The following is a 13,017-nucleotide window of genomic DNA, read 5'->3' as shown; positions in this document are numbered from 1 at the left end:
GGGGAAAAAGTAGAGAAAGGTGTCCAGAAAATTTTTCGCAGGATGAACTCAGGCAATATCCAGTGGTCCAAGTCACTCCATTTCTTGAAAATAAAATTTTACTACTTAGCAGGGCATTTAGAGTCCCCAAATCTGATCCCCGTTCATCTTTTAATTCTTGTTCTTTATAGTAACTTTATTTTCTAATTAAATTATGCAAGCCAGCTTTCCTTGAACCCAGTCTGAGCATTTCTAAACTCAAATATTCTTTTTTCTCCAAACTTCTCCCCAGTTCAGGTCCTTACTCCCTACTCCCCAGCCCTGCTACCTCTGCCTGTTATACGCCCTCCTGTTGGTTGAGTTTCCTCTCAGATATGACCTAATCCCTGTACATCCCAAGACCACCACTGCTGAAAGGGCTGCCTTCTTGCTCAGTGCTCTAGGTTTGTACTGTTGCTGTGATACAGATCCCATCTGCTCAGGTTTGTGCCTAGGTGTGTTCATATATAGTTTTTTACTAGTTAATAAATCTCATTAGGGGGTTTCAGTCATCATTATAGTGCCTTATTCCTTCTAATTTTTTAACGCTTCTCTGGTACTTAGCGAGAACTTGCTGATGGGAGGCATTCACGCAGAGTGTACAACTTACTAGTTGACGTCTTTCCCACCAGTTCTAAGTAAAAATTGGGGTAATAACTTCTTCTCAATCTGGTTCCTGAAAAGTATGTTTAAATCAGGAAACTTTAGGGGAGAAAATCAAGATGCGGATGGATGAATGTAGAGCTAATGAAATACTTCAGAGTGTGCTATTCACAGAATATGAATGCCCCATTATCATGGGTTATAGACCTGCTCACGGATGTTATTTTTAAATTTCTATTTATTACTGAGAATTATGTGTGTGGACTAAAGAAGCAAGAAAATCTTTCAATAAATTTTAACATATAACAGGTCATATATTTTGCCATGTATTTTGACTGTCTCTGGCCTAAAAATATAAGGCACCCTTCTTAGTTCACTAGGGGGACCATTTAGTAGGTCACTGTTTAGAAGCACATGACTTTCTACTAAGACATACTGCTTGGATACCAGGAAAATCAATTTTTAAATGTATATGTTAACTTAGGAATCAGCAGCACTGATGTGGCTTCTTTCCTATGTTGAGACCTTGAATAGAAGAGAGAGGACTAGAGTAGGCTTAGGTGCTGAAGACCTACTTTGGGACTCATGGAGCAGAAGGCCCGGTTCCCCTATGTAACTTTGCAGGGAGCTGTTCTCCCAAAGGGTACCACTGAAAGATGAACAACCCTGAGACAGGCCCAGAGCAGAGCAGATGGATAGAGCAAACTAATTTGCAGGCAGTTGTATTTGTTTGTTCCAATGGTCCAGTACCAGTAGTACAGAGCTCTGGTTTCTTAACTTATGGAGAGTGATGACATAGGAAGGATTATTTCAGATTGGTCAGCTTTTCACTTTAAAAAAGAATCCGTATCATCTCCGGGTTAAATGGAGATAGGAAAGTTGGACGTCAGTTGAACAAAATCAGCCCCCGGTTGCTGATTCTGAATGTAAAGGGGCTCAACGGAAAGTTATTAAGCTGAAGAAAGTAGGAAAAAGTACAGAACCCAGCCTGATACACTTTCATGGAGAGGTTGAGATGAATTTAATGGCATGCTTAAAATAATATACCCACCTAGTTAGCAGAAATGCTGATAAGCTATCCAACTTCTTTTATAGAAATCCTAAAAGACTAAAAAAAGAGATTGATTGGTGCTTGGAAGCTAATAAGTACAATTGCCATTCAACTAGATCCAACATAGTTAATAAATTCCTCTTCTGTGCAGTTTTCCAGGTGAGGCTGAGAGTGGGATTTCGTCATGAGTTAGACACGATCCTTGACTTCAGAGACTGCACAGTCTTAGTGGTAGAGAGTTGGTAGAAAGCAGGTAGCCAGGAAATGATGGGTATGGCACGTCCAGGTGATAATTCTATAAGGAAGATCACTGTGGTTTGACAGTAGGGATTGTAGCATCCTGATTCAGGGAAGCATAAACAATATATAAATCCTTTCCAAATACAGTCAAGTACTACAGAACCTTTGTGGGTTGAAATTCCAGATAAATAGTGCAGTAGTAGAATTCTCTGAAAACATAAACTTAACCTGAGTTGGAAATGTCAAATATGATTGAAAAAGCTTTAGTAATGGACCAGAAAAAAACAACAAGGTACAAGGTACAAGGTATGTTTAACCAAATGTAAATGGACAGAAGGTCCCATGAGGTTGAAATATGAATACATTTCAGTACGACATATCACTGTGTCATAGAATAAGTCAGATTCTAGTCCACAAGGAAAATAAAAATACTCGCCTAATTTCTATTAATGGATGAAGCTAGTATAGAAAGTACCTATGGGAGAATCCCTGTGTGACAGAGGTAATAAATAATCAACATTCTGGAAAGAGGGAAAAAAGAAATTTAAAAAATTATATAGTTTACTTATAGAAGGGAACTGTGACAAAATATGGCTATTTGTAGGAAACATGAAAATGAGTGGCTTTAAATGACGCCTATCTACTGATAAACCCAAAACTTAGCAGCAGCCCTGACTTCTTCTCTAGGCTTCAAACTCTCTTTGAAAACTGCTTTGTGACATCTCCATGTGGATGTCTGATATCTCAAAATTCATATGCTCAACGTATAGCTTTTACCCACCAAAGCTGCTCCCATCACAGTTTTTCCCATCTCAGCAAACGGCAGTAATGTCTACCCTGCTGCTCAACTGGAAAACTAGAAGTCATTCTTGATTTCCTATTCCCTCAGCTCTGACATTTACTCCTTCCCCAAACATAGCCCATTCATCTCTAAAATAATCTTCAAATGTGTTTATTTCTGTCCAGTTCCAGCACTGGCTCCCTTGTCCAACCATCCTTGTCTTGCCCTTGGTCTTCTGCAGCAGTCTTACCTCCCTCCAGTACAGTCTCCAAATGCCAGTGAGAATGATCTTCTGAAAATGTTCATCTGATCATGTCCCACCCCCGCAGAAGACTACCAGTGACTTCCCAAGGCATATAAAATAAAATCCAAGCACTAAAACGTGTGCTCTTTAGAGTCCCGTGGGATCCACAGGTGGGAAGACTGGGTGGAGATCATGGCATTTTATTCTATTCTTCCTTGAGGTGAATTTTGACATAGGTAAAGACTTCCTAGGTTTTAGGAGGGACATGTGGTACACGCTCTGGGGAGCTTGGTTCCAGTTTTGAATTCTTGTTCCAGTCTGGTTGCTGCTGTAGGTTTTAGGAATGCTGACTTGGGGAAAAAAGCCAAGTCAGTTGGCTTTTTTCCTTTTCTCCAATTGACCTACGTGGTTTGATGATCAATTCTATTCAAAATTTCTTTACAAAGTAAGGATGACTTCTATGGGCCTATGGCATATGCTACCCCTCAGCTGTTTGTTGTGTTTTTTTTTTTTTTTCCAGAGGATTTCAACAAGCTGTGCTCTGTCCCTATCGTAATTCCCGAGAGGCCAGGATATCCTTCCCCACCCCTTGGCCCCATTCCTCCAGTTCACCCTGTTCCTCCTGGCTTTCCTCCTGGACCTCAGATTACAATCCCTCGACCACCAGTGGAATATCCATATCCATCTCGGGAACCACCAAGTAAGAGCTCAAAAGTCATCTAATTACATTTCTTGCATTAATCAGGTTAACTTTTTTGTTGTTGTTTATGCTGTTCAAGTCATTAAGTAAGTTTAACCAATCCTTAAAGATTTCATTTACAGAGTGTAGTATATAAGTTTCTCAACTGGCCTGTTGCATAAAGGAAAATGGGCAGTTTCATATTCTCCAGAGATTAATGTCCTTTTGCTCTTGATGTTGTGGGAGAAATTTCAATCTGATTCACAGGATGAATTCATAGAGGAGGCATAAGATTACCCTTTGGGTTATATATCATGCAAAGCAGTTTTGCAAATAGTTAAATGCCAGTAACTCACTGCCTTTGTTGCTTCCCTGCGCTTGAAGCCTGAGAGTGAGGCGGAGGGAGCGGTGGGGAGAAGCGGGCAGAGGAGGAGGGTACAGCGAGGCCTTGGTACCTGGCAGCATGCGCCACAGTGCACAGGTGCTCTCTGTAAGCGAGAATGGAAACATGCTCTGTTGACGCCAGGCGACCTTTGCCCAGAGTGTCCTCCTTCCTTTATGATTCAGCATCTTGCCCATTATTACTGGATTCAGTGCTGGTGGAAGATGCCCTAGTTAGACATAATTTTAATGGGGTTTCGTGTTATTCCTTCAGGGGTGCTGCCAGTCAACGTCACTGATTACTGCCAGCTGTTTCGCTATCTCTGTCAAAATGGACGCTGCATCCCAACTCCTGGGAGCTACCGGTGTGAGTGCAACAAAGGATTCCAGCTGGACCTCCGTGGGGAGTGCATTGGTACGTGATAGACCACTATCTTGGCACCAAGAGGCTGCTGCAGTGCTGTTCCATTACTGTATAGGTTTTCTATGGCTGCTATAACAAATTGTCTCAAACTTAGTGGCTTAAAACAGCACAGATTTATTATCTTATATTTCTATAGGCTAGAAGTCCGACACAGGTATTTCTGGGCTAAAATCAAGGTGTCGGCAGGGCTGTGTTCCTTTTCGAGGCTCTTGGAGAGAATCCATTTCTTTGCCTTTTCCGGCATTTAGAAGCCGTCTGTATTCCTTGGCTGAGGGCCTGTTTCTTCATCTTCAAAACCAGTGGTGTAGCATCTTCAAATCTCTAACTCTCTGGTTCTCTCTTTGCATTCCTTCTAACACGTTTAAGGATCTTTGTGATTACATTGGGCCCATCTGTATATAATCCAGGAGGGATGGATTCCGCTGATTAGCAACTTAATTCCCCTTGCCATGTAGCATATTCACAGGTTCTGGGCGTTAGGACATGAACATATTGGGGGGGCATTATTATGCCTACTGTAGTGACTTTTAACTTTCATTGTAAAACACATTCAAGGCATTGCTGGTAACTCTAACTTAAGCCATCCTATCGAAGCCTGACCATTAAAATAAAGCATTAGAAATATCCCCAAATTATGAAACTTTGCATGGTTTACTAATCTGAATGGATAACTTACCAGCTATCTCTAGTTAGCAAGGAACTGAAGCAAGGAACTTCAAGTTGTTGATAAGGCAGTTAAGCTAGTGAAGGAAGGAAATGTAACACAAGGATAATTTGTTGGATTGGATAAGAACACCCAGTTGCCATCTAATTTTTAAAAAATAAACTGCTCTCTTAGGTCTATTATAAATCCCAGTTCCAGTTATGAATCAGGCAGAAATAAGTAGTTCTTGGTTTCTCATGCTATATAGTTTCCTGGTGATATAAAAGCCCCTTCGAGTAGCGTGTTAGGAGAGAGTCCTCCAATCCTGAGAGGTCATCCAGAGCTGGGTAGGAAAGGCAAAGGGAACGTCTAGCTCAGGGTTGTGAGATCAGACTTGCATCTGCCACAAGAAGCATGTGAGTTCGGACAAGTGGGTTCTCTTCCATAAGCTTTAGCTTCCTCATCTTCACAAACAGAGGAATAAAAACCGGTTTACCTGTAAGTAAACTGATACACTCTAAATGAGTGTAAAACTAGTGGGAGCCTGTCTAGGGGCGGGCTGGAGGTGGTAGCAGCCTTGATGGTGGGTGAGAATTGCCCTTTAAACAAAAACAGCTTCACGGTTTGTTGTAATATTCATAGTGGAACTCAGAAAGGAATGCTTAGATATGGTTAGGTCTTCTTTTCATTGAAAAATTGAGCTTCAAGAGACACTCAGAATTCTGTCCAGAAGCCACTTCTGAAATATTAGTCTGTTTGATTCCCTTATGTCAGACCCAAGGAAGAGAAAATGTTTATTGGCTTGGAGTGTTGAGTTGCTGCGTATTTGGCATTTTTCTCTGAAAAATGACACAGGAAAATAATACATTCTAACTGCTCAACCAGTTAAAGTGGCTGGTGACACTGTTATTGTAGTGGAAAGAAAAAAAGATCTTTTCATTATGCTATTTATTTCTTAAAAGGAAAGTGTTTTAGCATGTAAAGGAAACCAGTAAAATGGTCTTAGAGTTATGAGTTACTGCGATCTAATGTCTTACTGAAATATACTGTGTTTTGCAGATGTTGATGAATGTGAGAAAAACCCTTGTGCTGGTGGCGAGTGTATTAATACCCAGGGCTCCTACACCTGTCAGTGCCGACCTGGCTATCAGAGCACACTTACCCGGACAGAGTGCCGAGGTACGTATGGTCCTAGCTTGGCACGTCGGACATGTATGCTAAGTAAGGAGTTGGCTTTGAAGGAATTCCGTGGAGTCTGAATAACCCTTGCCGGGAGAGGCTAATATGCTCCCATTGCTTTTTTGCACTTAATTCCAGAAATTGTTACTCTGAAGGATAGCATCATAAAATCTGGCAAACATTCAAGTTATTTTAAAAGATGTTTCTGTGCCTGTGGAAATATCTTCTTTTCGCTTCCTTTTTTTTTTTTTTTGCCTCATCACTATATTGTCTTAACTTTTAATCCAAGAGCTAGGGAATGGGGTTGTCCTTTGTTGACACAGAAACTGAGAAAAGTTTCAGGTGAAATTTTACACAATTAATTGCTTCATAGAAAGGCCTGAAGGATAAGAAGTGCCTGTAAGTTCTTGCTGCTTATTCCGTGTAGTCAGCGGCAGCATCACCTGGGAGCCAGTTGGAAATGCAGCATCTCAGGTCCCACTTGAGACTTGCTGAATCAAAATCAGCATTTTAACAAGATCTTCCAGGGACCCTTACGCATGTTAAAGTTTGAGAAGCACTGCTATAAAGTTCCCTCACAAAAATTTCCCTTCAGATTTGTTTATTAATTGACTTATTAAGCCACCCAATATACCTCTTATTGGATGACTTTGATGTACTGAGTTTCTGAGATAGAAATAATTAAGATATGCACCCCAGAAATAATTAAGATACGCGCCCCACCTCAGGGGACTCAAATATCTATATCTCTATAAGTTGGGCACAGAATGATCTGTTATCATTGATCAGTAAAGCCAGATAAAAGCAACAGAACTCTGTTGAAATTAAATACAAGGGAAGATAGGGAGGTTTGTATCACTTTAAAAATTTGTCAGCCATTAATGAGTTAATTTTATTTGCCTCTTTTAGCAAAAGTTCTTCATATTAGTTGAAGGCATACAGATGTTTTTATTTTTTATTAGTGACTGTTTTCAAAATCTTTGAATTTGGTTCTGACTTAGGGATTTCTTGCCATCAGTGTATTTTAGTACACTACTTATAAATGGCAATTTTGAGCAGAAAAACCTGGAGCACAGCATTTCAATCTGTTAATATTTCTATTAATGGCCTACTTACTGAATTACAAATATAGTGTGAATTTTTAACTGAGTCTAGAACCTTCTTTTTAACTATTGTTTAAAATAATCAGCACGTACAAACAGTATACGAGGCATTTTGCAATCATGGAAGATAAACCGAAACCAGTGTTTCAGAAGACAGCACTACTAAATAAGCAAATAGAAGACATTCTTGAGAGCACTCAGCTGCGGCAGGGGCCAATCAGTGTAGGTGCATGTTATTATCATCACTCTGAGACTTAGTTTATTAGAGACTGAAGATCACCTAAAAGCCTCAAGCACTGTCTTCTTTAAGAGCTAGTGCGAAGTTTAGCCCAAGCACAAGAAGTTGATAACATGATCACATTTGGGGGTGGATGAAAGTTGCCTCAGAATGGTCAGAAAGGCTGTATACTTAGCTGAGAAGGACACGAGGAACTGAACAGAGGGGACAGGAGAAACATACAGAAACACGGTAGAGACTTTGAATGGCAAGCTTTTCATTTATTTTTGTAAGGCAGCAGGAGCCCGATGGCATTTTCAAATTAGTGAGGAGAGAAAAAGCTGAAGTCTTTATCCTGTTTATTTTATCCTTGGGCCCCCATAGATTATAGAATCCTAAAAAAAAAAAAAAAGTAGATTATAAAATCTTTAAAAAAAAAGTCTGCTGAAGAATATGCAGCTTTTACTATTTTTTGGAGTGTGGAGCAGGTCAGATTTTAGTAAGGATTAAGAAATAAACGAGAGAGAAAAAGATTGTAGGTTGTTGGCACAAAGATCAGACAGAAGAAAAGCCCAGACTGCCTCAGCTAGTCCAATGACTCGTGTGGAAACCACTGCTGGATCTGCCCAGAAAGAAAGTGCGTCTGAGGGTCAACCACAAGACACCGTGCAGACACAGAGTAGACAGAATAACCAGTATGCCATGAATGCACATTCTTGTCGTCCAAAGGATGTTTAGGGCTCTTGTACCCAGGCACATGGCCTCAGCTCTGCATGGGTAGGTCTGCTCCCATCCAACTCTGCTCAGTGCCCTGGCCTCTATCTCCTGGGGAATAAGCCCTGGCAAAGGTTGTATGCTCTGTAGACAAGGTGGTTTGTGTTCATCATTTTTGATGTTCATCCAGGCATGTAGCCTAGAAACTGAGGGGGGATAGATAATCCAGGGTAACTCGTTGTCCACTTTAGGTTAATTACTAATCTTTAAATGAGAGATCAGATGAGGGTTATTTGAGTTATTGTCATTTTTAACACTTCCATATCATGCTCTGTTGTTTACTTTGGCATAATATTAAACATGAAAGAAAAAAGGGGAAACGCCCCCATAGTACCAATATCTTGTTTGTTAGATAGAATACTCATAAAGTTATAAAAGAGACTAAGAATATATAAGCAAATAAAACTGTATTTGGACCAGAACTGCCATAAGGAAGGTAGACATTTCAGAGTCAAATGATTGACGGTTTTCAGATGGAATTAGGTTTTTAAATTGTTTTTTTTTTTTAATGGCATTTCTGTTTAACTGTTCTGATACAGCTAACAGCAGATCTGCCTTTTTGATCATGTCTTAAAAGACACCAGCCAAAGTTCATTGTAAATAGTGATATATACTGGCTCATTGAATTACCTAGGAAAATGGTGAAAAAGAACCTATTTTGTTTACAGAACTGAGATTTAGGGAGTCTTATTAGAAAGTAACGTTAAATTAAATGCTATTATGTTGGCATTTTTTTCTTTCATATGTCTTTCAAACTTTTATTAGTAACCCTAAATTTTATATTATTTAATACTGAGTTTACGTTGAAGAATATTATTTAGTAATCAAAACCCAAGACTAAGATCATGAGTTTAGAGATGGTGAGAGGAAGAAATAAAATAATTTAAAATCCCCTAAATAAAGCTATTTCTTCCTTTTTGACTTCAATTTTAGACATTGATGAATGTTTACAGAATGGCCGTATCTGCAATAACGGACGTTGCATCAACACAGATGGCAGTTTCCATTGTGTGTGTAATGCAGGATTTCATGTTACGCGTGATGGGAAGAACTGTGAAGGTAATATAGTGTAATAATAATTACAGTATAATCATGTCATTCCCCTATTCCATTGCAGTTTCAGTATCAAAAGTCTTTAACAAGACCAAGTCAAACATTGAGTGAAAGGTCAAAGTATCGAATATATATTCACCTATTGTTATCTGGGAGGATGCCTAACTTTCAACAGTATTAGTTCCTTTAATTCACATTTGTTTGAGTCAAATAACATTGTAAATATAGGAGCAGAGCTTGCTATTTAAATATTCCTGGTGATGAAACTTTTGTAGCATAAATCATTACTTCCAAATTTTATACAATCAGAATTTGTACATTAAAAAAATAGGACACACCTAATCTCATATATTCTTCTGTCACTTATAATCCTTTTGTTTAAAGTGTCTATGTAGTAATGAAGTATTACTAATGAATATCTGAAAGTGTAAAATTTGTGAGAAATGTTGACGAGTGTCAGCCCTTTGTATTGCCTCTTGAATTAATCACCTCACTTTGAATTGGGCTGTTTCATTTTGTCTTTTTCCCTGCCTTTTCTCCCCTAAATTGAAAATGTGACAATTATTGATGAGTTTCCACTTCTTAGACCTTTAGCAAAAAATGAAGAATGCTCCTTATCATCTTTCCCAGTGTCTTCGGGAAAGATCCCAAGAATCTATTCATACATTAAAGGAATTTCAAAATTGTTCTTAGAAACATTTTTGGCAGAATATTATCTCAGTGATTCAATTCAAAGACTTAATGCCAAAATTCTCAGTTGGGATAGAGTCTTGTTTAAAAAAGAAAAAATCATAAATTACTTCGGTCTGACTAAAGCCTGTAAGTGAAAACACACTGTGTCTAGAAGAGCAAGTGCCTCCTAAGACAGCTGTAATATTAAATAAAATAGCATACTGATGAATTTAAAGAAATATCTGTATGCTCAAGGGATCCTAAAGGTTAGCTGTCATGGCTATACTCTATAGTCAAGTCTTGCATTTTTAAAATACATTTTTCCTATCCCTATTTAAAATTGCTTCAAACTACAAGCAGTTCTCTGGTTTCTACTTTTTAAAGAATCAAGAAGTAGCCTAAATACATTTCACATTTCATCATTCTTAGTTCGGATTTTGTTTTTATTTTCAGTATATTAGAAGTAATGTGGATCTGTAAATATAACCATCAGGCTGTTAACACACCTTTCAGTTTGTAAACTGCTGTTCCTAAAAGAGCCTTGGTAGCTTTTATTGAGTTAAATTTCATATATATATTTATATGAAAAAATATACTTATATGAAATTTCATAGATATATATTGAGTCTAATACATATACATGTGTATATACATATACACATATATGTGCATATACATATTACATATATACGTATATGCTTGTGTAAGTATATATGTATATATATACACACATGTCCTAAAATAAATTTAGCCCTATAGTTTGCATGCACATGTCAAAAATTGAGAACTTGAGATACATATTTCATATGGCCACTCTTCTCTTTGTAAGCTATAATTTGGATGAAAATTAACCTTAGACAATAATAACAAAAAGTAAAGAAATGTGACGAAACAGAATTATATTGATCCAGATTGGCTTCCTTTGTAAGCTTACTCGTCTGGCCATAAGAAAATATATCTTTTGTATTTTTCAGATATGGATGAATGCAGCATAAGGAATATGTGCCTTAATGGAATGTGTATCAATGAAGATGGCAGTTTTAAATGTATTTGCAAACCTGGATTTCAGCTTGCATCAGATGGGCGTTATTGTAAAGGTTTGTGCTATAGAACTCTAAATCATATTCTTCACCCGTTTTTTCTCCTCTCTACATTGCTTAGAGCTACCACCTTTCCTTATTGATTCTCCCTATTTAAAGTACCCCTAACTCTGTACTAAGAAACCTGACTGGGACTCCTCCTTAAATCCAGCCATCCAGGGAGCTACGATTTATGCCCAGAAGGCTGTTCTTACTTCAGAAAGGATGTTTGGTGTCTTCTCAAATGAGCCTGATAGGCTCCATAGCTAATGAATGAGAAACTGAACTACCATTTGGACTACCAACAGCTGTGCGCATCTTTTTAAATAAGCTGAGTTCTGCCTCTTCCTTACAGTTGAGGAATAATGACAGTTGGCTTCTTGATGGCTGTCATTTGCCACCTCTTACATCTTCACCTGGACAAAATATTGTAGACTCTTATTGCGGTGATCTCTTCTTCATAATTTCCTCCAGATACCTTAAGAAACACAATTTATTTAAGCTTTATCAAATCACAGAAGCAAAAAAGGGATACAGGATTAAGCAGAAGAAATAAAGGAACCAGGAGCCATTATTTAGCTTTGTAACTTTTGCAATAATCTTATTGCTCCAAGTAGTGAAGCAAAATGAAGATTTTTATTTGTGCTGTTGAAAATTCGGGTCCTGAGAAGAGTTATCAGGAGATAACTGGAGTTATCAGGAGAAGAAGTTAAATTTGTGCTTAGTGTCTCTGCCTAATGGGGTCAAGGATGAGTAATTATTGCCCTTGTGTCCAAGATCTGAGCTGCAACCAGATTTCTCAAGGAACCTCATACTCAAAATAGATCCAGGGTATCTGTTAAAATATGACACTCAAAACCATAGTTTCAGATGTAGAAGGTAGAGAGAGCATCAGGCTATTCAAGATGGAGAAGGGAAGAAAAAGTCCTATGATGCCTCTTCTCTGGGTGTCCTTGTATTAAGTCCTTGTATTAAGTCTTCAGTGTGATGTGTATTTTCTCTAGGCTTAAAAGAGCTTCTAGCCCTTGGTTGCTTACCTATATTCTCTATGACCTTCACATCAATAGCTCTTAATATCATGGAAATCTGCCTTCACAGCAAGAAAAAGTATTTTTTTTTCAAATTTGAAGTAGGAAATTGGTTTCCATGCTTTTGAGCTATGTGTTGGGAGGAACTTATAGTTGGGGAGACAAGATTAACGCATGGAAATATTAAGACAGCATACAACAAAGCACCAAATTGTGCAGATTAAGTGCTGTACAAGTGAAAAAGAAAGGGGAAGGGAATGATTGCTGGAATATTTGGAACTAGGCTTCCAAACAAAATAACAGAAGGAAATGTGAAAGTCCCTTTGTGAACAGAACTTTTCTGAGAACACACACTCCTGTCTCTTACCTATTTATGCACAGAGCATGCTAAGATTCACTTTCAGTACCTATAGGCTGCCAGTGACCCAGGCTACAGACTTTTAACGGTGGCCAATAGATAATGCTGTTGTAACTATTTCAGAAGATATTATGACCTCATAGGTGAAGCTCGGTTTTGCAACTGTTTGCAATCAGTGAACTAGTATCTTATTGATAAATGGATTGTTCCAGTCATTTGAAAGTGCCTGATGATTAAAAGTCTGCTCTGACTTTAACATTCTGGCTTAAGAATCAGAGCTAGAGAGAAAGAGAGGGGGAAAATGCTCCATATCCTTACCTGTGTCATCTTTATTCTGATGTATAGAGAAGATGGAATACACAGACTTGTAGTAAGAATAAAGGAAGAAAAAAGAAAAAAATTTCTTGTATGCTGAATTTCTTTTCCATCATTTTTCTCTTGATATCATGGGATAAGATTTTCTCTTAGTGCTGAACACTTGGTTCTGATC

General features: G+C 38.3%; 1 protein-coding gene across 1 annotated transcript in view; it reads left to right on the top strand.

Annotated features, from left to right (window-relative positions):
• FBN1 (fibrillin 1) overlaps window positions 1–13,017 on the top strand; it is a 254,966-nt gene that overhangs the window by 132,926 nt on the left and 109,023 nt on the right. Inside the window, exons 11-15 of the mRNA XM_060096792.1 lie at window positions 3,458–3,637; window positions 4,272–4,412; window positions 6,124–6,243; window positions 9,271–9,396; window positions 11,037–11,159. Coding sequence (XP_059952775.1) covers window positions 3,458–3,637; window positions 4,272–4,412; window positions 6,124–6,243; window positions 9,271–9,396; window positions 11,037–11,159 — 690 coding nt within the window. The remainder of the gene's footprint in view (window positions 1–3,457; window positions 3,638–4,271; window positions 4,413–6,123; window positions 6,244–9,270; window positions 9,397–11,036; window positions 11,160–13,017) is intronic.

The sequence above is a fragment of the Mesoplodon densirostris genome, chromosome 4 (genome assembly GCF_025265405.1).
Source record: "Mesoplodon densirostris isolate mMesDen1 chromosome 4, mMesDen1 primary haplotype, whole genome shotgun sequence".
Taxonomy (NCBI): domain Eukaryota; kingdom Metazoa; phylum Chordata; class Mammalia; order Artiodactyla; family Ziphiidae; genus Mesoplodon; species Mesoplodon densirostris.
The sequence above is the reverse complement of the archived record's forward strand: the minus strand, read 5'-3'. Positions and strand labels throughout refer to the sequence as shown.